Source organism: Gracilinanus agilis, chromosome 4 (assembly GCF_016433145.1).
Source record: "Gracilinanus agilis isolate LMUSP501 chromosome 4, AgileGrace, whole genome shotgun sequence".
Taxonomy (NCBI): domain Eukaryota; kingdom Metazoa; phylum Chordata; class Mammalia; order Didelphimorphia; family Didelphidae; genus Gracilinanus; species Gracilinanus agilis.
Window position 1 is genome coordinate 70,822,865 of NC_058133.1, and position 24,506 is coordinate 70,847,370.

General features: G+C 37.2%; 1 protein-coding gene across 1 annotated transcript in view; it reads left to right on the top strand.

The window, feature by feature from the left end:
* Positions 1-24,506, top strand: part of PAPPA2 (pappalysin 2) — a 386,296-nt gene that overhangs the window by 25,063 nt on the left and 336,727 nt on the right. The window contains exon 2 of the mRNA XM_044674282.1: positions 18,913-19,984. Within this exon, the coding sequence (XP_044530217.1) occupies positions 18,913-19,984 (1,072 nt within the window). The remainder of the gene's footprint in view (positions 1-18,912; positions 19,985-24,506) is intronic.

Consider the following 24,506-nt stretch of genomic DNA (forward strand, 5'->3'; position numbering starts at 1 on the left):
ATAACAATAATAACTTACACAGTGACTTATAGTTCATAAAGTACTTTACATTACAATCTTTATGAAGCACTTTAGAAGATGGCAACTAGAGGGTACTGGATAGTGTTGAATCTAGATTTGAAAAACCTGTATTTCAGTCTGTCTACCATCTGGGTGACTGTGCAAGGGACTGCATCTTTCTTGGTCTCAATTTCTTCATCTGGAAAATGAGTATAATGGTTATTCACGTTGTGTTGTTGTTCAGTAGTTCAGTCCTGTCAAGCTCTTCATGACCCTTTGAACCATATTGTATGTGGGATTTTCTTCGAAAAGATACTGGAATGGCTTGCTATTTCCTTCTCCCATGGATTAAGGCAAATGGAAGTGGAATGACTTGCCTGAGGTCATAAAGCTAGTAAGTGTCTGAGGCTATATTTTAACTCAGGTCTTCATGACTCTAGGCATAAGGTACTATTCCTTGAGCCATCTAGTGTCCCTGCCTTTAAAGGTTGTTGAGAGGATCAAATGGAATAAGGTAGGCAAAAGAACATTATAAAAATGGTTCTTAGTTACATCATTTGGTTTTTATGACAACTTGATGATGTAGGGAGTAGAGACTATATTTTTCTCATTTCAACTTAGGTTTAGAATAGTGAATTAGAATGTAACCTCCTTAGAAACAGGGGCTGCTTCCCCCACCCCCTTTCCCTCTCTCCTTTTTTCTCTCTTTCTCTCTCACTTGTACTCTGCCTAGAACATAGCAGGCATTTAAGAATAAATGTTCATTGACTTGAATTGGGTAGAAGTAGATACTTCAAACCCATACATGTAGTCAATCTCAAGGCCAGGACAGAAATTCAGGTCTTTTGACTTCAAGTCAAATATTCTTCCCACTACCTCACACAAATTATTTGGTAGGCATTGTTCCCTGAAGGATGTATTTGTGTATGTGTGTGTGTGTGTGTGTGTGTGTGTGTGTGTGTGTGTGTGTGTGTGTGTGTGTGTGTGTTGTGGGGTGGGGCAAGAAGGAATGTAGAGGGAGTAGCTGAGTGGTCAGAATTGTATTTGCTGGAAATCCTTTCCTAGGCCATCCAAATTCCAACTCTCTTCCTCATTTAAAATCACTCTTTCCTCAATGTCTATTACAGCTTCATGCTCATAGTGGGCTCTTAAATGGTTGCTGAATTGAATTACATAAAGGAAATTTGGTAAAGGGAGAGGAAATTTAAAAATGGAAGGCATTGGCCTACAAAGAAGTCATTATCAACTAACTGCCTTCATGGTCTGCTCCTCTGATCCACTTATGGGAGCCAAGCCAGAAAATGATAACCTTCATTGAGCAATGGCAAATCCAGTTTTTAGACCTTGTTAATCTCTATAATCTCTATATCTAATGGCTAGAATAAGCTCTGCCCCAACCCTAAGGGTCACCTAGAAGCCATTAAATTTAGGAAATCCACCTGTTAGTTTGAAGGGGTTAGCCCCATATGGAATATGTTACACCTGTGCTCACAATGGGCTCTGGCTTCCCAACAGTTTCTAGGTGTGGATTTTGAGCTACAAAGTGCTATAGCTCCAGACTTTGATTGCAGTGGTTCCCAAACTTTTTTGGCCTACCACCCCCTTTCCAGAAAAAATAATACTTAGCCCCTGGAAATTAATTTTTAACATTTAAATAGCAATTAATAGGAAAGATAAATGCACCTGTGGCCATCACTGCTTTCTTAGATCACTGCAGCATCCACCAGGGGACGATAGCACCCATTTTGGGAATCACTGGATTAGAGGAATGTTTTTCAAATGTTCTTACATAGACTAGCCCTCCTCTATCCTGAAGACCTAACATTATACTTATATTCTCCTTTCCCACTTCAAAAGGAGACAATTGTTTATCTGACACATCTTAAGAACCTATAAGAAGGATCCAGGAAATGTGGAGTCCAGGTCAACTCATTCTTAGGTCTAGGAATTTACATGACCTCCTTGATCTCTATTTGGTTCTTAATTATATAAGGTGGAATAATGTGGTATAAAGGGGGTTGGAAAAGGAGTCAAGAAATCTGGATTCACATCCCAGCTTTGATACTTATTAGTTATGAGCTGAACAGAGGGCTGAACTTGGAGTTTAGTGGGAGAAGAACCATGTGGAAATAGTGTCATGAAAACCTAAAGAAGAAAGACATCAGGAGATAATTAACGAAGTCAAATTCTATAAATGAGTCAAGAAGAGATCAGGATTAAGAAAATTATGAATAGAATTAAATGACAAAGTAGTCTATACTTGTAAAAATATAAGAATTTTTCATTCTTATTGTCATGGATCCCAGCAAAATTGGTAGTAGTAGCAGTAGTAGCAGTAGCAAAAGCAGCAGCAGTAGTAGTAGTAATAACTGTCATTGTTCATCTTTGGTTTTCATAAAGAACAGCTGGCATTAAGGTACTAGCATGTGAATTGGATTTAAGTGAGGCAGAGTTGCACAAAGTCATCAAAGTAGATGTTACTCTTACCATAGAGGTGAACTAGTCTAACTCCATCACTTTATAGATGAGGGAAATAAGGTCAAGAAAAGTTAAACCACTTGCCTAATAAAGTCATGCAACATTTAGTGGTAAGGTCATAATTCAAACATAGGATCATTGACTCTGAATCCAACATCCTTTCTCTCACACCACCTTACTTCCCATTATCCCTTTAAAAATGTTGTGGTAAGCAAGTCAGACAGCTTAAAGTTTTTTTTGAAATGACCAATCAGTTGGGAGACAAAATTTTAGAATTTAGCCAGGAATTGTGGTCAAGTTCACTGGCCTTTCTTTTGCATATTGCATTCTCTTTCCTTTTTTTAGATGATCAAGACAAATATTTGCCCAATCTTTCCCATTCTCCATGATCTTTCCAAGGCCACTTATGACAACTTAATATTCATATGTATGAGGTCTTTCAGTATCCTGGAGTCTATTTAATCTGAGCCCAGTGAAAAGAATTCAGCAAAGACTGATTAATATGCTCTTAGTATCTCTACATATTTATATTTGACATTAACCATTCTTTAGCCATTTTCTTTTGCTTTTCTAGTTCAATGATCATTAGTTCTATTGTGGTGGATAGAATGCTAGAATTGAAGCCAGAAAGACCTAAATCCAAATCTTGTATTTTCTTTAAAAAATAGGGATTATAGTAACACATATCTCACAGAAGTCTCGTGAGGATCAAATAAGTTAATATATATAAAATAGTTAAGGCACTATAGAAATGTCAGCTAGCATCATCATCATCATCATCATCATCATCATCATCATCATCATCATCATCACCACTTTCCTTGACACCAAGATTCTTTGGGTCTGGAGATTTCTACCACTAACAAGATGGCAAGTCATTTTTAACTTAATAGGTAAATCTGAGACTTTCTCTGAGATACAGAAAAGTGGGTTCTGACTAAGGTCACAAAGGTAGCATAATTTGTTTACTAATTATTATAATCCTTTCAAATGCCATTTAACTAAATAATGACATTCTGGTAATGCAGGGCAGAGAGATGAGACTACTAACCCCTTTCTAAATTTGGGGTTGGGCATTTGTTAGCTAGATTGTTCGAGCTGATTTTAGGGGGAATTCAATTCTGATCCCACCTTGACATTTTCTAATGTGATCCTAGTCTAATCCTTTTTCAACCTCAGTTTCACCATCTATAAAATGAGAATAAAAATAGCTCACAGAGGACTGTTATGGGGGAATACATATGGTATCATATGTAAAGTCCTTCATAAATATTAAAGATCTTTATAAATACCAGCTCCCTTTATTATTGCTAGGAAGAACTGTCCCCTGAATTCATTTCCGTACCACATGCACTCAGAGAAAATACATCAGGATTGTGAAATCTTTGTACCACAAAAAACTGAAGCTTTCAATGTACAGAGAAAAAAATATGGGCTAGTGGATTTGAAATCAAGAGATTTCAAATCAAATCTCAGTTCTGACATTTGTGAGCTAGAAAGTCACTTCCCTGAGGCATAGCTTTTCATCTGTAAAATGGGGAGAGTGATATCTGTACCACTGATTTCTCTGAATGGTGAAGAAAAGGTCCATGGATAAATAAGGAAGTCTTATATAGGTGACAATTGTTATTATTGCACACAGTAGGAGCCAATTGTAACCAGCATATGAAAAGATAATGATCTTTTTAGGCTTCACTACAACCACCATCTTTCAAGATACACCATTAGGGCTGATATTCTAACTCCATTGGCTACCGCTGCAGAGTTGCTGCTGAGTGCTTGGACAAATTATATTAATGATTTGGTCTTTCTGTTCCCCCCAAGAATGTGCTTTTGAAGAGGAGACAACATTTTGAAGATGTTTGCAGCCATCTGATGGCTCATATTCTCAGTTGTAGAGGTTCAAAGTTAAATGAATTTTAAATTTCTCCATGTATATTGGCTTAGAGTATCTAAGCTTAGTCAGCCTTTTGTTTGAAAATGTTCCCTGAAGTGAAAGAGAGAGAGAGAAAGGAGGGAGAGAGAGAGAGACAGAGAGAGAGAGAGAGAGAGAGAGAGAGAGAGAGAGAGAGAGAGAGAAAGGAAGGAGAGAAGGAGGGAGAGAAAGAGAGAGAGAGAGAGAGGGAGGGAGAGAGAGAGAAGGAGGGGGAAAGAGAGGAGGGAGAGGGAGAGAGGGAAGGAGGGGGAGAGAGAAAGAAGGAGGGAGAGCGAAGGAGGGCATGTGAGTAACCTGGCCTGGATATTCTGGCACCATAGTTTGTAAAACAAATCCTTGCTCTTGGGGAAAAAAAGTGACCACAGAACTGCTGGGGCCAAAGAATAACAATAGCTCACATCCAATTCAATTTTATTGAATAGTCATTTTTAAAAGCCCTCACTATATATCAAATATTGGAGTTTATAAAGATAAAAATGAGATAGTTTTTCTCCTCAAGGTGCTTACATTCCACAAAAGGGAAGTTACTCATACACAGCTATACAAAATAAAAAGGAGAGAAGTACTAAATAATTTCTGAGTGATGAACAATTGAGAGAATCAGCACAGGGCCTCAAAAGGAAAGAGTGAGTGGTTTCAAAAGGCAGAGGTGAAGAGGGATAGTATTCCAGGCATGAGGGACAGCCTGTGCAAAGAAAGAAAGGTAGGAAATGGAATATCATATTCAGGCAACATCAAGTAAACCACTTGGGTTGAAATGTAGAGTACTTGGAGGGGATGTGAGGTGGTTGAGTAATGTGTCATCTTCCTGGAAAGCTAGGTTAGATGCCAGATCATGGAAGGAGTTCAAGCCCAGATAGAGGGGTTTATATTTTATTATGGACATCATAGAAAACACTGAAGTATTTTGAGGAAGGAAGTGGTATAGTAAGACCTGTGCTTTATAACTATCAATTTGCTCACAGATCACAATGTCTGCATAGATGATAGTTACACAGTGACCTTCCTCACAACTACTCCATGAGGGAGATACTTTGATAGGTCAAGGGTGTGTCCTGTGATTTCATCAATCTGGGAATTCTTTTAATTGGCCTAGATTGCAATCATCTTGGAGGAATATTGAGCACATGCCAGACCATGCCCATATAATAAAAATAGCAGCATTTATAATTTGTGGTCTTAGAAAGTTGTCAGAGCCCTAGTGTAGTTAAATACTTGCAACTGGTCACATAGTTAACAGGTGTCAGAGGAGAAATTTGAATCCAAGCCCAACATTTTATTCAATATAACTATTCTTGCTGAGGAAAACAATTTCTTATATGGCTGGAAAACAGGTGAGGAAAAAAGCTCAGACAAGTAAAATGACTTCTCTAAGAGTAGCATGAAGAGGAAGTGCAAGGCTTGGGACCTGCTCCCAGATTTGCAGATGCCATGATGAGAATTCTTTCCACTATATAATTTATTTATATAATTAAAACTTATTTATGTAACATTATATAATTCAGTCTCTTATCATAATTCATATTTATATAATGCCCTTTTGCTTTTGTCCATCAATATAGAAACTCTTTAAGGGCAGAGTGTCATTTAAAAATATCTTTATATCCTTAGAGTTCAGTATGGTGCCTTCTGTAGGCTAAGCCCATAATTCGTGTTTGCTACTGAAGAATAGCCATTGAGGATCAGTGGTGCATATATATTATACTCAGTCTATTGATGAAAAAGTTGAGGCAAGTGATTTACCCAAGGTCACATTATAGTCAGTAAATGTCAAAGGATCAAACTAAGGTTTTTTCTGACTCAAAATCCAATGTTCTTTTTTACTGTGTCACAGGCAGGGCAAGAGCTCCTGATGATATATTAAAGGCTCATAGATATTAATTGGATGACTAAGCTTGTGACTGGAAGATGCCGACAGGCAAGATCTGGGTTTGATTTGTAAAATGTTCTGTCATTTCCAGAGATGACTGTTTATCATTAAGAAAAGGTCTCCCCTGCCCTTGCCTTTGATTAATTTCAAAATTAATAAGTCTTAGTACAGATTTTAGTTGGGTCATTTTATTGTTATTTCTGTTCAGTTGTATGTAACTCTTCACAAACCCATCTAGGGGTTTCTTGGCAAAGACACTAGAGTGGATTTCCATTTCCTCCTCCAGCTCATTTTACAGATGAGGAAACTGAGGGAATCAGGATTAAGTAACTTGCTATAGACAACTAGAAAGTGTCCGAGGCCAGATTTGAACTCGGGTATTTCTGCCTCCTTGCCTAACATCTATGGAGAGAGCAAAGGGGAGATCACTTGGAGGGATTATGTATATCCTTGTTCTCTCCTTCTTTGTACATGTAACCCATATGGACAGGAGACGCAAAACAGTAGAAGGAGAACTTAGAGAAAATGGGTTAGCTTCTCATCTAAAATGGAATCCTAACTCTGCTCCTAATTACATGATATTTAACTGTTTCTTAGTTTTCTCATCTGGAAAGTGGGGATAAGGATACCAGCTTTATTGATGATAGAGTTGTTATGAGGATCAAATATAGGCCAACATATTTTGAAGTCATAGTGTGTTCTAAATAGGTATAAAGTATTTTTAGATATTGAGAAGGGCAGCTGTTCTTTAGATAAGCGAGGGCCCCCTGAATGGAGCAGGGGTTCCTAACCTTGGAGTAAGCTTGTTTTTAAAGTAAGTAACATAAAACAAGCAAACTTGTTTTTTAAAAAAAATATTTTGATAACCATTTCAATATAATCGCATTCTTTTGTATACCTATGTATTTTCTTGTATTTATTTAAAAACACAATTCTTGGAAGGTGTCCCTCCAAGCCTTCACCAAACTTCCACAGAGGTTCCAGGACCCCAAAATGATTAGGAAACTCTGGTTTAAAAAGTTTAGATAAAGTGGGTTTTATATGTCAGAATATGCGAAATGACATTTAAGATTTAGACAACTTTGTATACGCATCCCTTGGAAAATTGTAGAACCCAAGAGTATATATATAGAGGAGGCTGAAATTTCCAAGTTCATTTCTTTGGGCTCTTTCAGTCTCTAAGCCTGAGAGCCTTTCTGGGTCTGCCTGTATAATAGTCAAATGAAAAAGAAAGAAAGGTGCATTCTAGAAATCAAAGTGGCTACAAGCTAGATTGTCTGTGGCAAAGCCACATTGGTTCCTGTAGTGTTAAATCCAAAGTATCAGACAATTCTGACTCTAGCCTCCCATCGTCTTGGACCTCTTATAATCATATATTTGATGTGGATAAATCACAGCTGGATTCAGAGTGCAAGGCAAAGGTGACATCTGGGACAATCGCCAACATATTGGGTACGTGGCTCCTTACGATATCAGAAGTACTTGTTGTCAATGTTCGGGATTGCTTGATGGACTCTAGTTAGTACTCTTTTCTTTTCTGTAAAGAAGAAAACACGAAATGAAGGGTAACCATGATTGAACAACTTGGCTACAGAGGAGACCTGGCATAATGGCTGCATCTTCTTCCCACTAAGATGACCTCTTGAAACTGTGTGGTTTAGCTAGGTGATGGTCATTGAAGTCATTGGGAATGACACCTTCCCCACAAGCACGAGATTAGGATTTAGGCCTGGGGTCACACATTTTCTGTATAGACCACATTTTACATTCCCTCAAGTAAGCCAGCAGTTGCTGCCAAACTGTGGAAGGGTTTATGCAGTCTCAAGGGGAGGACATGGCCAGACAGGTCTCCTCCATTCACAATCTCCAGACTTGGTGGAATGGGCTATGGCCAACACTGACCACAGGAAGATTCAGAGAGAGGCAAAATATTTATTGACTGGTTCCTCAGGAATTGATGAGACTCCTCATCACATGGATAAACACATGCTGTCTCTTTTTCAGCCTCCTCCCATTAAGTAGGTCAAGCACTTCAAGACAGGGACAGATTCTAAGGGATTGTTGAAGAAAATGAGTACCGCTATGGCTTTATGTGAAAGACTGTTCCCTTCTCTCGGAGCATTCCATCCTCCAGCAGCAATGAAAGATAATTGTTTTTAGGTTGGCTAGTCACACACAATCCAATATTTTTATTTTAAATTATTAAAAACCCTTAATTAATTAGCAGTCTTGCTGAACAATTAACTACTGAAGAGAAGAGCAATGCTTCCAGTTACTTGATGCTGAAATATGACCTTGCCTTCTTTTAACTACCATTCATCCCACTTACTTTCCATTAGCCAACTATCTTAAGGATCAGACATGTACCACTGCATATTAAATGTCATTGTCTGGAAGCCACAACTTCAAGGAGCTTAACCAAATGTGTTGAGTTTTCTAGGCAGATTAAAAGAATCTTCACAATTCTTCCTGTTTTCAATACTTCAATAATTTTCAAACTTTCAATACTTCAAGAGAAAAGGGAATTAGTATTTAGTAGATAACTACTATATGGTTCATAGCAGCTACTCTATAAATTCTAATTATTTCAGTGATATTTCCCTGATCTAATTAATTTAAACTCTCAAAGAAGGAAGGAAACACAAATTTATTAAGTTCAACATCTACTATGTGTCAGACAATTTGCTAAACTCTTTACATCACATTTATCATCTATTATTTTATTAATGTAATATAATGTGATTATATTATTTATATATTTATTATCACATTTGATCCTTATCACCATTATATGAGATAGATGATATTATAATCTTCTTTTTGCCTTTGAGGAAACTGAGGCACAGAAAGCTTAAGTGACTAAGCCAGGGTTACAGAGCTAGTAAATCTGAGGCTGTTTTGGAACTCCAGTCTTCCTGACTCAAGGTGCAGCACCATATCCATTATAACACCTAGCTGCCATTGGCAATAATCTTTATTTTTCCTTGAAAGCATAGGTTTTTCAGATTTCCTCTGCCTAAGATTCTCTCTGCTGATCTTCATTAAGAAAGATTTCTTTAATGAAGATGACATTCAGTACTTTTGTGTTGTTAGATGCATGTTTTTCCCTGGAGAAAGATGGACTGTTTCCATAACTATTTACTTATGAGCTTCTGTACATGCAATTTTTATTGTAAAAATAATGAAATGCCAAAATCAAGCTGGTTACTAGAATAATAAATGGAATGCATATTAATAGCTCCTACTTCTCCATTTTACTGGTGAGGAAACTGAGGATCAGCGAGGTGACATGACAATTAGTAATAGACAGTGCCAGGAGTTAGATAGTGATATCCTGACTCCATGACTATTACTCTTTCTGCTAAGCCACATGATTTGATATAGAATACTCTATAAAGCTGGAAGAAAGTACAGTATATGAGCCTTGTCCTTAAAAAGCTTCCAGTGTAACGGAAAGTTACAGGATATGAAAAGCTGAAAAAGGGCTAAGTAACCATGAAAGACAATAAACAGATTAAGACAGTGTACACTTTAGAACCAAGTGGTCTAGAAAGTGTTTCACATTCAGGGTAAGGGGAGGTTATTGTGGGATGGATTATTCAAGAAATATTCCATAGAAAAAATGTCCAGGCCTTGAAGGATGAGTAAAATTTGGATAAGTAGAAAAGACAAAAAGTATTTTAGACCATCAGCAAAGTAAGATGTGAAGGAAATAATATGAACAAATGTGTTTCAATGGATGGCAGCATTATTTGACTTAAGATTTTACAACTGGAAGTAATCTATGAAATCTAGTAAAATGGTGCTGAGAAGATATTGTCACTGAGTCACACAGCTAACTTAGTGGCAAAGTCTAACCTAGCATCCAGGTTTCTAGATGCCAGGGCTCTTTCCTACATATAAACATATATCATACACACATGTGTTCAAACAATATAAATTTATGAACATATTACACACCAATGTTCACATGCCAAATACAGAGATACTATATATATGTATATATATATGTACATACATATTCTCTCAAAGAATAGTTGGAGATTATATAAGACATTTAGTTTTATTCACAACTGAACAATAATAACCCTTTACAACATCTATTGAAATGCACCTTCATTTAAAGTTTAGTTAAAGACTTCTAGTAATGATGAACTAACTACTGCTTACTTAATTAATGAATTAGTTTTCTACAAACCCTTACCTTCTGTCTTGGAGCCAAATTGGCTCCAAGGCAGAAGAGCAGTAAGGGCTAGGAAATGTGGGTTAAGTGACTTGCCCAGGGTCACACAGCTAGGAAGTATCTGAGGCCAGATTTGAACCTAGGACCTCCCTTCTCTAGGTTTGGCTCTCAATCTACTGAACCACCCAGCTGGCCCTTTACTACTTAATTTAAACAGATATTTAAATTGTTTACCATGTGCTAGGTCCTGTGATAAGCACTGGGGATATACTTAAAAGCATTAAAAAAAAGAAGCCCCCTACCCTTAAGGAGAGTATGCTCTAATAGAGTGGGAAAGATAGCACACAAAAGGGAAATGAAAAGAGTTGTAGTGGGGTCAGTGTACATGTATAAGAGAGAAGAAAAGGTGGCAAAGTTCAGTGAATGATGGATAGTTGTTCAAAGCTCTTCACTCAAATGGAGGTTCTAGGAAAATTTCATCAAAGGGAAAACAGGACCATAGATGATTCTATTTTGAGTGAGTTACTAACACAAGGAAGTTTCTTTTTATCAGTCCAAAAGTTACCTTTCTCCAGTATCTACTTATTACTCTTAGTTTTACTCAGAGAACAGAACAATCAATTAATAAACAATAAATATTTATTAAGTACCTACTATATGCCAGGAAGAAGCTAGTATTTGATATACCAAAAGATCCAAGCTTTTGGAACAAAAACTCACTATTTGACAAAAACTGCTGGGAAAATTGGAAAACAGTATGAGAAAAATTAGGGTTAGATCAATATCTTACACCCTTTACCAAAATAAATTCAAGATGGACAAATGGCTTAAATATAAAGTGTGAAATCATAAATAAATTAGGTGAACATAAAATAATATACCTGTCAGATCTGTGGGAAAGGAAGGAATTTAAGACCAAGCAAGAGATAGAGAACATTATAAAATGTAAAATGAAATCCTAAAGATCTAGGGAGATTCAGAGAGGATCAATGGTCAAAGCTCAAAGACCTCAAGCCCTGAGCCTCCAGGACCAAAAAGCTTCTCCCAGATAACAGGGTATTTATATCCTCAGGCCAACTGCCTTTGCTCTTGTCCTCACAGCATCCAGGAACATTCTGACATCTTCCCACTGTCTCCCTTGTCAATCAAGGTGAAACTCAGAGTTTGAATATAACAGAGGGGATGTGGCAAAATTGGGACACTAATACACTGGTGGTGTAATTGTGAACTGATCCAACCATTCTGGATAGCAATTTGGAATTATGCCCAAAAGACTTTAAAGGAATGGATGCCCTTTGATGCATCAATACCATTACTAGGTTTGTACCCCCAAAGAGATAATAAAAAAGGGTTGTACAAACATATTCATAGCTGCACTCTTTGTGGTGGCAAAAAATTGGAAAATGAGAGAATGTCCATCAATTGGGGAATGGCTGAACAAATTGTGGTATATGATGGTGATGGAATACCATCTGCTTTAGCAGATATCTAGATTATTTCAGAAGAGTCTATAGGCTTCATCAAATGGCAAAGGAGGATCTATGACATGAAAATAGTTAAGAATCCTTAGTTCTGAATATAAATCTACTTTAAATATTTGAAAGAGGACAATAATGTAATATGTGTGATGTTACTAATAAAATATTTTAGAAACAATGGAGGAAAAACAAAATGACTAAAAACACCAACTAGAGCAGACCCTCACAAGAACATTTAAGGATGAAACTAGAAGGGTAGCAAACAAATAAAATGGAAAATTACTAGAAATGTTTTATAACAGAACTTTTCCCTCATCAATGACAGTGAAGCTGATACATATGAACTCTTACAGATTAGTTCCAGATATGTTATATGCAAATAAGGAAGTAGAAAAGAAAAAAAAATATTATTACTATTCCAAAAAAGGCAATAGAAAACAAAGGGCATGACTATGCAGGAAGAAGGTAGAATATATTGCCACATGTTGCATGATTAATGGGCTGCATTTCTGCCTTCAGGGTGAAGAAGAATAATTCCTATCCCACTTCCGCAGGATAGCCTTTCACATACTTAATTATAGCTATCTTATTCTATTCCAAGTCTTCTCTCAATTAAATGTCCCCAGTTCCTTCATTCAATTCTCAGGTAGCATGATTTTGAGACCTTTCACCCTCCTAGATTTCTTGTCTCTGGATGTCAGCCAAGTCCTTAAAATGTCACTATTATCATCTATGCATCCTTTAAAATGCATGCTTTCCCTGAGTGCATGATTTCCCTTTGTGTTCACATCTGATATGTTTAAGATAACCATACATTTTCCAACTTATTGAGATTGTTTTTCTTCATGTCTTCAAGATGTCATTTTCAAGAAGTATCCTGGGAAAGCTAGATGGCTCAGTGGATGGAGAACTAGGCCTGGAGTAGGGAGGACCTGGATTTAAATCTGGCCTCAGACACTTCCTAGCTGGGTGATTCTGGGCAAGTCACTTAATCCCAGTTGTCTAGATCTTACCACTTTTCTGCCTTGAAAATAATAGTATCTATTCTAAGACAGAAGGTAAGGGTTTTAAATAAAAAAGTTTAGAATCCCTCTTGGACTGACTTCCTCTGTAGAATTTTGGGTGTTATGATACATACTTTCTCTTAATTCTTTAAAATCTACTCTCAAAAATTAATTTAATTTTTTCAGTTAAGATTTATTTCCCCCTTTTGTATATCCCTCCCATAAAATTCTTGTAACTCTCTCTCTCTCTGTCTCTCTCTTTCTCTCTCTTCTGTCTCTTTATTAATCTATCTATCCATCTCCCTATAATTGATCCTCATTATTCATGGATACCGAATTTGCAAATTGATCTTCTCACTAAAATGTATTTATAAACCCTAAATCAATATTTGTGATTCTCTTTCCTAGACATTCATGAGGTAGTTAAAATTTTGAGTCACCTGATGCTCCATGGTCCCAACTGAGTTCAAATAAAGAAACATTGTCTTCTTTTTTCAGTTCTTATAATATAAACAATCATCCTTTTTCATAGTCTGTTTAAGCTTTTGTTGATTCAATTCAAAAGTAGACCAAAGGGAATTAGTCCTATCTTCACAATCTAGTGAGGTACTAAGTATTGTTGACCAAAGTGTTAACTCAAAATAGACAAAGGGAATAAAGGATTCCCTTTCACAAGTGTAAACTCAGAGAGAACAAAGAATTGCCTTTTCATTAGTGGCCTAGACTCTATCCACTGAATCACCTATTTGTCTATCCTGTCCAATCCCATCATATCTCACTAATGTTTACAATCAAACTATGTATTTTTGCATAGACACCTGACATCTTGACTTTTAATGGTGAAATAGAACAGTAGTAAATACAGTGCTATGCTTGAAGTCTGAAAAAGTCAGATTTGAGTCTAGTATCTGACAAAGAAATGATTCAGTGTTTAAGAACTTCAACTTCAGCATCAGCAAAATGAATTTATTAAAACATCAAAAAACCACAGGGTTGTGGGAAGAATGCTTTATAATTTTTTAAAGTGTCATACAAATACTACTAATAACAATAGCTAACATTTATATAGTGCTTACTTTGTATCAGACATCGTGCTAAATGCTTTACAATTATTACTTCATTTGATCCTCACAACTGTGGAAGGTAGGTGCTATTATTATTCCCACTTTACAGATGAGGAGATCGTAGAAAATAAAGGTTAAATGACTTTTTCAGGATCACATAATAAGTGTTGGAAGCTAGACTCTAACTCAGCTCTTCTTGCCTGCTCTTTTTGACTGTCCCACCTCCCACCCCTTAAAAAAAACAACCAAGGGGGGTAAAAAGCCTTCTAGCAAAGAAAGCTTATTTTTAGTTAACTCATATTTTATATATAATTTATATTATGTGTATAACATATATATTCATAGTCCTTTTCTTTTACTCTCTCTTAAATTTTTATCTTCTATTAAAACTAAGTATTGATACTTCCCACCTCCTCACTGTAGCTATTTATTAAAGCATCTTCCATATTCAATATATGTAGGGAATTTTCTCCTTCATCTTTCTTTGCTATTGGAAGTTAAGGGGATTAAATTTGCTAGACTCCAGGCAAATACATTCTTATCTACCCTTATTGAGAGCATTCTGTTCCCAGTCAGGAACTTGACATTTTTATATTTGAAGCATAAGTTCAAACTCGATTCTTAGACACCATCTTTAAGTTTTTATTTAGTTTTAATCTAAAATTTTTATTATTATTTTCTGTTTTGGTATCACTTTCATTCCCAGATATGTCCTCCTTTCTACATAGTAAGAAATGCTTTGTAATAAAAAATATAAGAGAAAGGTTAAAATGAACAGTTCAGCAGAACTAACCAGCATACCAACCGAGCCAAACAGTATATGTATGTAATGCTCCACATGCCTAGTTTCTCACTTCTTCAAAGACGGTGCACTTTTTTTTCATCCCTCCTTTGGGGCCAAGCATGGCCATTATAATTACACAGTGTTCATTTTTTTGGTACACAGTTCTTCTTCTTAACCCACAATTCCCTTTCCAGTTGATTCATGTGGCTAGTCTCTACATAAATCACCAGAAGTGGGTAATGGTTGTCAGGTTTGAGATGATTCAGGAGACCCTCCATAATGTTCTCCATACATGCTCCTGGAAGAATGCACACCTTCTGATTTTTCATGTCAGACTGACTTATGGAAACCTTAATGGCCCTCAGCAAGGAGCTACTGACTACCAGGAATCAGCTCTTTCTCCTGTGGCTAGGACTAGATGTTCTTTCTTCTTCCTGGCACTACCTGGATGCATCATTATGGGGAATACAGGAGTCTTCTTTCTTTATAGAGGGCCAGGCTCTTTGCTTCATGGGAAGATCTTGGATCCTCTTTTATAAATCCATTGGTTCATTGATTCCTAGTCTACTCTTCCTTCTCTCTATCATCGTCTACTCTCAAGTCTTATGACTTAGGTTTGGGTTCACATCTTTCTCTTTAGATTCTCCTCCCCCCGCCCCCCATTTATATTCCTTTTAAAGGACTAATGCTCTCTCAAGAAATACTTCACTGTCCCTGATAGAGGAAGTTAGCTGGTACAATGGGTAGAAGGTTGGCCTTGGAATCAAGAAGCCTTAAGTTCAAAACCTATCTTAAACAATTATTAGCTGTCTGATTCTGGACACGTTATTTAATATCTCATCCTCAGTCTCCTCATCTCTAACTTTAACGTAATAATAGTACCTATCTTCCAGGGTTGTTGTGAAGATCAAATGAGATAACATTGGAAAGTGCCTAGCAACCTCTAAAGTACTCTATAACTGCTAACCAGTATTAATACTGAAAAGATAAAGAACTAATCTGTTTTCCTTTTTCCAATCTCCTCAAGCTTGGAAATTAACTTGTTTCTTGTAGACTTGTCTTGTAGACACAAGGTTGTTGTTTTGTCATGAAAGAAACAATCTTTGAGTTCATTAAAATAGTCCCCTTAGTGTCTAAAACTTGTTCAAATTAAATTCTTTTGTATTCCACCCTTCTAGCCAACAACTCTCACTTTTGATGCTCTTACTGCAAACTGCCTTGATTTCACTGGAGTTAGGGATCATCGACTCATCTTGTCCCAGAATTCATTTATTTTTTTTTTGTTTGCATCATCAACCTTGGTTGGCAGTTTGGGGAATACTCCTGGTCTCATCTAAGAATAATGCTTTTAAATGCATACAGTAAAATATATAGGATAATAAAGGAAACTGATGGAATCGAAATATAGTTATAAAAATGTAAAAAAAACAACAACAAAACCTACTACCACAAAAAAAAATCCACTGAAGATGAAACAGTGTGCAAGAGAAGTGAGGTGACTTATCCCAACTTATCTGGTGAATAAGTAACATAATAGGCATTTGAATCCAGGTCTTTTGACTTCAAATCCAACGCTTTTCTTACTGTACTCTATTTCTTAGTTTCCTATTATTCTTCCATCCCAGAAAAACTTTCATCTTTCTGGGTTCTTTATTTTTCTGTGCCCTTTCCCTCTTTCTTCCCATATGCTTTTCCTCAGGAGGTCCTTTTTCTGCTTGGGATTCCTCCATAAACCATAAGCTTCTTTCCAATATCCAACTGACATCAGCCTTTGATTACCACCCCCCCACACACACACATTTGATATAACTATCCCTAGAACACCATGAATATTGAATATTTACAAATTGCCTCCATGCATAAATGACTTATACCTCCTTAACTTTAGCTTCTATCAGGGAGCAAACAGAAAGTGCTTGAGCAAAGACTGCTTCAATCAATTTATTAATTTACCCAAATTAATTATTTAGAACTATTTTGACATTGTAAGAAGAGGAGATTTCAACATTGTATTCTCTCTTTGTCTCTTTGTTTCATTAGGTTTACTCCTCCATCTGTTGTAATATATACATACACATATATATCAAACATAGTTTTCACTTGGGGCTGGTCCTAAAAATGCCATTTAAATATATAATCATCATCATCATCACCATCACCAACAACTCTTTTATTTTGATGGAGTTCAGCTTGGAATGGCCCTTGGGCAATTTGCTCTTCTGCTATTATTTTCTTACATTGAATGTTCTGCAAATGACCATAGAGGAACATAATGTAGAGTTTATTAAACATTAAATTGAATTGAATTATGAGATAGTGAAGTAATCAGTACGACTCAGATGAAAGATTCCTGCTAGGGAGTAATGAGAAATAAGAATTGGGGTAAGATTCTGAAAGACTTTTTTACTTGGGAAGCCACTGACAGATTTTCAATAGGGGAATGGCATCTCAACGATGGTATTTGGGGACAGTTAATCCAGCAGTGGTATGTAGTTGGTATGAGAAGAGAGATGAGTGGTATGAGAAGACAGGCTGATTTTAGGGAGGTGAGGAGATAGTCACAACCATCTGTATATGAGATGATGAGGGCTAAAAATGAGCTGAGTACCTGATTGTTCTGAGTTGCTTTTATGCTTCCATTTACCCTGTTTGTATATTCTACCTTGACTCTCTAGGATGTTTGGGGAAAATGACCTTCTTTCAGATATGCCTTGAAAACTAGTACCATAAATTTAAAGCCAACTAATTCCTAACCAATAAGCAGGAATATAAAATAAGTACAAAATCAACTTAGAAAATTTGATCTAGTCCTTTTTATTTATAGGCATCCATGGAAAGAGAGCTGGACCCAGCCAAGAAGAGTTGGGGCCCAAGTTCTGCTTCTAACATCAAATGGCTAGGTGATCCTGACCAAGTCACTTAACCTTTGGTGCTTTAGGCAACTCCCTAAGTCCATAAATTGCAAACAAGGTGTAAACTCACATTGGTATAAGAAATTTTCTCATTTGAGAATTCCAAATACCATTGAAATTAGAGGTCTCATTCCTAAGGCTATCCCTATCCTCATCTCTATCTTTCTTACACATCACATAAAGTACATAGAGTTCTGACCTTGGCCATTAGGAGAACTGGAGGTTGAGTTCTGCCTTAGACTCTTATATGTATATGGCTCTTGTTAAGTCACTAATTCTCTCTGAACCTCAGTTTTATCTTCTGCAAAACTGGAATTAAAATACTACCTATCCCCACAGGATTGCTATGAGGTTCAAATGAGATTAATGGGGATGATGATGGTGGTAGTAATGATGATGATGATTTCCTTCTGACCTGGGGGCTACAGGTTTTCTGCTGCTATCATTGGATAGGTTATCTTGGTGGCTGGAATAATCTACCCTAGATAAATAATGCAGTATGATTCTGGGGCTAGTATCATTTTTCTCTGGTTGCTTCCCTGATTGGTTTACTTTCCTACCTGGCCATCTTTTATATTTTGAAGAAAGATAACTACTGAGGGTATGTTTGGGCAGCTTTAACAGAAAATGATAGTATAATGGTAAAGAGATGATGTAAGTATCATAGATTATAAGTGTGGGTTACCATTTATGAGGTTCTGAAATCTCTTCCATTCTAGGTATGATAGTGATACTGTGTAGGACTACTAAGTACTCGCTCCCTATTTAAGCTTCCCTATTGACTTTTTTCTTCTCCTAGATTACATGTAAGATCAAGATCATATATTTAGATAAAAAAATCAAGAATCATAGGTTTAGAACTAGAAGTCACTTTAGGCATCAAGTCCAACCTCTTCGTTTTATAAATAAAGCTCAGAGATTTGTCCAAAGTAGTATCAGAGGTAGGATTTGAACCTAGGTCCTTTTACTCAGAGTCAGTCCTCTTTTCTGTTGAATCTTAAATCAGTGGTGGTCAAAATAGTAGACAAAATTGAGGAATGTTCCTGACAGTGGGCTGGTATTCAAAGGAGGGATATTTGATGTTAATTTTTTTAAACCATTAAAAACCTGCCTGTACTATATTTACATTGGCTTTCTCTCCTTTTCTGCTTTTCCTTCTTTGTCCTTTGTCTTTCTCCCTTCTCTTCCTTTCCTCTTGCCTAGGTGTATTTGACAACTGCTCCCATGCTCTCAGTGACAAGGGCTGGGCCTTGGGTATCCGGTCAGTGGAGTATCATGGAAGGAAGGATGCTCGTTTCTTTTTTTCTCTCCGCACAGACCGTTTGAGAAAGGCTACAATTGTGATTGGGCATAGCCGCTACTTGTCAGGTACATGGACACATTTAGTAGCTACTTATGATGGACGTCGCATAGCTCTCTATATAGATGGAGCTCAAGTTGCCAGTAGCCTGGGCCAATCTGGCCCTTTGCACAGCCCATTTATGGCATCTTGCCGTTCTTTAATCCTGGGTGGGGACAGCTCAGAGGACAGACACCAATTCCGTGGGCACATGGGTACCTTGACTCTCTGGAACACAGCACTTCAACAAAGCCAGCTCCAGCAGAGTTTCTTGCAGCCAAGTGGATATGGGGACTTAGCTTCCTTGGCACTCAGTGCTATTTTTGCTCCAATGGAACAGCAATGGGTAACCTTTAAAGATGGGGAATTCCCAAGACTTGACATGCTCCAGGATCCAGAGCCTGAGCCTGAGATTCTGCACCCTCTCATACCTCCACCCTGTGGACAAACTGTCTGTGATAATGTGGAGTTGATCACCCAGTACAATTGGCACTGGCCACTGAGAAGTGAGAAGGTGATCCGTTACCAAGTGGTGAATGTATGTGATGACGATGGACTTCATCCTACTGTCAGCAGTGAGCAAATCACCCGTCAACATCAGGCATTGAGTGCAGCCTTCAGCCGGTACAACATCAGCTGGCAATTGAGTGTTCATGAAGTGCGTAACTCCACTTTGCGTTATCGGGCTGTCCTCGTGAACTGTGAGCCCAGCAAGATTGGCAATGATCACTGTGACACTGAATGTGATCATCCACTTACTGGCCATGATGGAGGTGACTGTCGCCTTCAGGGACGCTGTTACTCATGGAATCGGAGGGATGGTGTGTGCCACATGGAGTGCAACAACATGTTGGATGACTTTGATGATGGTGACTGCTGTGACCCTGATGTGACTGATGTACAGAAGACTTGCTTTGACCCTGATTCACCCAAGAGGTAAGGAGGAGGGTGTGGATACATGCTGTCTCAAAATTGAATTTATATTATTTTCTCTTCTAGAGTTCTAGGACCCTAGAGAATATGCACACTAAAACCAAAAAGAAACGAAGTCCAAATCCCATGCACCATAATATGAATAGTTTATACTTGATCGAGGTATACATTGAGGCTCATTAACACAAATTATGTTACAACAATTTCTAAAAATTTCTTGGTAATAGAGAATAAAGTGTGCCCCAGTCATGTTGATTTTGTTGAAATAAATGAAGGGTTTGGACTCAATGTCCTTTAAAGTTAATTAATATTAATGTGACTTAGGACAAGTCATTTTCTACCTCTAGAAATCCATTTCTTCATCTGGCAAATAGAGGGATGATCTCCAAAATCTATTTAAGCTTTAATAAAGCAGCTGAGTGTAGTCCAATAGAGTGCTTAGGAATTCCTAGTTCAAATCTGGCCTTAGACACTTGCTAGCTATGTAGCATGGAGGTCACTTAACCTTTGCCTGACAATCTCCTTATCTTAAAAATCATGACAATAATAGTACCTACCTTACAGGGTTGTTATGATGATAAAATTAGGTGATATTTGTGAAGTGCTTTGCAAACCTGAAAGATCTATGTAGATGGTAGCTATCATTATTATTATAATCTGGGGGACAGTTGGAAGGTAACAAGGGAGTATGAATGCCTATGACAGGAAGCTATTTGTAGAATCAATAAACTTTTCTAGCATTACGGATTACTGTTACTCGATGTTTGAAGGTATCAAAATAGGAAATTCAAGTCCAAATAAAGCCTTTCCTATATAAATATTGCTTGCAATATGACTATACTTATCATTATCCCAGCAAAGATTTCCAATTATTAATGTGAGCCTCACACTTTAGACCCTCTGTAGAATTCCCAAGAGAAAGACAGATATTTCTAATCCAGTCACCAATTCTTTATCTTCTTCACCCCTTGCCAATCCTTCTCCCCTTCTTCCTTCTCCATACACTAAAGAAATCACCCATTCAAGAGAATACAATCAATTGAGAGGAAGCCTTCTTAGGAGCATTTATATATAGCATATAGCCACTTGGGCTGTATCATCACTATCATCATTATTACCAGTCTGGGAGGAACTAGGTGGATTTGTAGTCAGATTTCTTGGTTAAAATCTTGATCTTGCAACTTATTACCTCTGTGACCTTGAGCAAATGACTTAACTTCTCTGGGCCCAAGTTAAATGAGGGTACTGGACTTCATGATCTTGAAGGTTGTTTCTAGCTGTCTTTCTAAATCTACCTTATATGAGCATCATCATAACTACTGAGAATCATATAGTGTTTTAATATTTGCCAAGTACCTTTCCATATGGGACCCTACTTGAACTTTACAAAAACACTCTGATATAAGTGCCATAATTGTTATTATTAACTCCATTTTTATAATGGAATCTTGAGGATGAGAAAACTTAAGTGCCTTTCCCAGGGTAACAAAGCAAGTAAATGTCTGAGAGGAGTTTTAGGCTTGGTATTCATTTCTATTTCCAAAGATCTGCCTCTACAATATTTCCTTGGTCTCTTAAATATTCAGTTACCACATCCCTCACTTGCAGATTCCATACCTTGGAAATGTAGATAGATAGATAGATAGATAGATAGATAGATAGATAGATAGATAGATAGATAGATAGATAGAGAGAGAGAGAGAGAGAGATAGAGAGAGAGAGAGAGAGAGAGAGAGAGAGAGAGAGAGAGGTAGATAGAGAGATTAATAGATAATAGGAAGATGAAAGATGATTGATTGTAGATAATGGATGAGTTAATAGATAATTGATAGGTGATAGATCAGTACGTGATAGGTTTGTTAAGTTGTTATTGATATATTTGAAGATGAAAATAGTTCATATTTTGATGGATGCATAGATAGAGCTTTAGTAAGTTCTTGCTATATGCCAGGCACCGTGCTAAGCACTTGGTCATACAAATACAAGTAAGCAAGATGGTACCTGTCCTCAAGGAGCTCATATTTGGATAATGAAATCCAACACTCCCCAAACTCTCTCTTCTTCCAGACTTTCTTACTCTTGTTGAGTATACCAACATCCTCTCAGGCTTGTATCTTAGGTGTGTCATTTTTGACTCCTTTTCTCACAGCTGCTGCCTCCCATATCTCATCTGTTGCCAGGCCCGGCAATCCCATCTTTGCATCATTCCTTGTATGTAGCCCTTTCTGTCCTTTGATACTACCAACACTTCAGTGCAGGCACTGACCATATCATGTCTAGACTATTACAAATAGCCTTTCGCTTGCTCTCCCTGACACAAGTTTCTCCCCATTCCAGTCTGTCCTCCACTCAGCTGTCAAAGGGGCGTTCCTAAAGTTCAGCTCAAATATGTCATCTCCCTATTTCTTCTTATATTTATTTATATCTATGCATATATCTATATATTTATGTTTATATATGTAGACATGTATTTACATATATTTATAGTTTATTAACTAGGCAGGGTTCTCTGTTATCTCTACGATCAAATAAAAAGTCTTCTGTTTGGATTTTAAAGTCTTTCAATACTCTAGACTATTTCTACCTCTCCAGTCTTGTATACTTTACTCCATGCCACATAGTTTTGATCCGGGAACATTAGAGTCATTGGTATTCCTTGCTTCATTAGTATTCCTTGCTCAAGATAATAATAGCTAATCTTAAAAGAGATCTAGGGTCCGAGAATCCTAGGAGCACAGTCCTGCTTTTGCTAGCAAGAAAAGGCTGATTGCTAATGCTTTAGGCAGCATGATTTGGAGATGATCAGGATGAAACTGACAGGTTGGTTCTGGGGAAGATAATGCAAATCTCACTCATCTATTTAGCTTCCTTGTCAAAGAAAGACAGCTTCTTTTTTCTTTAGCACTTAAATTGCCATACTTTTATTCTTAGAGGATCCCTTTTACCTCTACTTTTTGTTTTCCCTTTAACCTCCCCCTAGCAAAAAAACAAACAAAAACAAACCCAGTGAAACACATTATTTTAGTTATTAGTTGCTATGAGCTCAGAGAAGGTGACTCACCCTATGTTTCTAATTTAGTAGGAAAAACCTCCTTCCATGCTTCCCTCCTTCCTTTGGGGACCCTCAACCTACCCTCACAGTGAGACTGAAGGCAGAGGAATATAAGGATAGGTGACCTTTCCTCCATATTTACCAATTTTATTTCTAGCCCAGAGGGTATAGTTTTTTTTCCTTCCCCTTCTCCCTTCTCTGTGTACATCTGTCTTTATTATAAAGATATAGATTGCTTTTCTCAGTTCTTTTTTTCTTCTTAAACCCTTACCTTCAGTCTTAGAATCAATTCTGTGCATTGGTTCTAAGGCAGAAGAGTAGTAAGGGCTAGGCAACGGGGGTCAAATGACTTGCCCAGGGTCACAAAGCTAGGAAGTGTCTGAGGCCAAATTTGAACCCAGAATTTCTCATCTGGCTCTCAATCCACTGAGCCACTAGCTGCCTCCTCTCAGTTCTTAATTGGTGCAGCCCATAATTAAAACTCTCATACTCAATTCTTAACCAAAATCTCAATGGAGACTCAAAACAGAAATGAAGGGCGGACTAATATGCCAGACCTCAACTCAAATCAGGGTTCCTTAAGCTGAGTTTGGGGATCCTAATGAGGCCCTGTGGATAAATTCCATGGGTTCTGTGAATTTTGTTTAAATTTGTATAAACATTTCAATATGATTGATTACTTTGTAATCCTATGAATTTTATTTTATGCTCTTAAAAACATCATTCTGAGAAGGGATCCATAGGCTTCACCAACCTTCCAAAGGGGTCCATGAAACTAACAAAGAAAAGATTAAGAATCCTTGAATCAGATGGACTTTTCACACTTCCAATTCCTAGGGGTCTAGCACTTTGAGATACCAGGTGATTCATAACTTATGGGGTAAGTGAACCTATTGTGTTATTCAACTACTTACCAGTGTTATTTCCAAATTGCAACTTTCCCCATCATGATTTCAATATATTCCAGGTAGGCATAAAAAATTAAAAGGGAATTTGGGGGAGTTTTGCAGAAGCCCCAGACAATACATGAAAACCAATAGATGACATTTTCTGTGTCATTTTCTATGTTTAGAAGCTCAGAAAGGTATAAAATGTATGTCTAGTATTGTTTAATGTCAACATATCTTATCTTTTAATATCATAAATATGCACTTTCTTTTTTAAAATTAAAACAAGTTAAAAGTTAAAGTTTGAATAAAGAACAATCCAACAGATGACTTACAAAGGCTATCTTAACATTGATCTACATATTGCCTGTGATCAAATACTTAACCCAAAATTTATTATAAGGAACTCTAAAGACTCTGTAAAGTGGGGCAGTTGAGTAGCTCAGTGGATTGAGAGCCAGGCCTAGAGATGGGAGGTCCTAGGTTCAAATCTGACCTCAGACACTTCCCAGCTGTGTGACCCTGGGCAAGTCACTTGACCCCCATTGCCTACTCTTACCACTCTTCCAAGAGAGAAGGTAAGGGT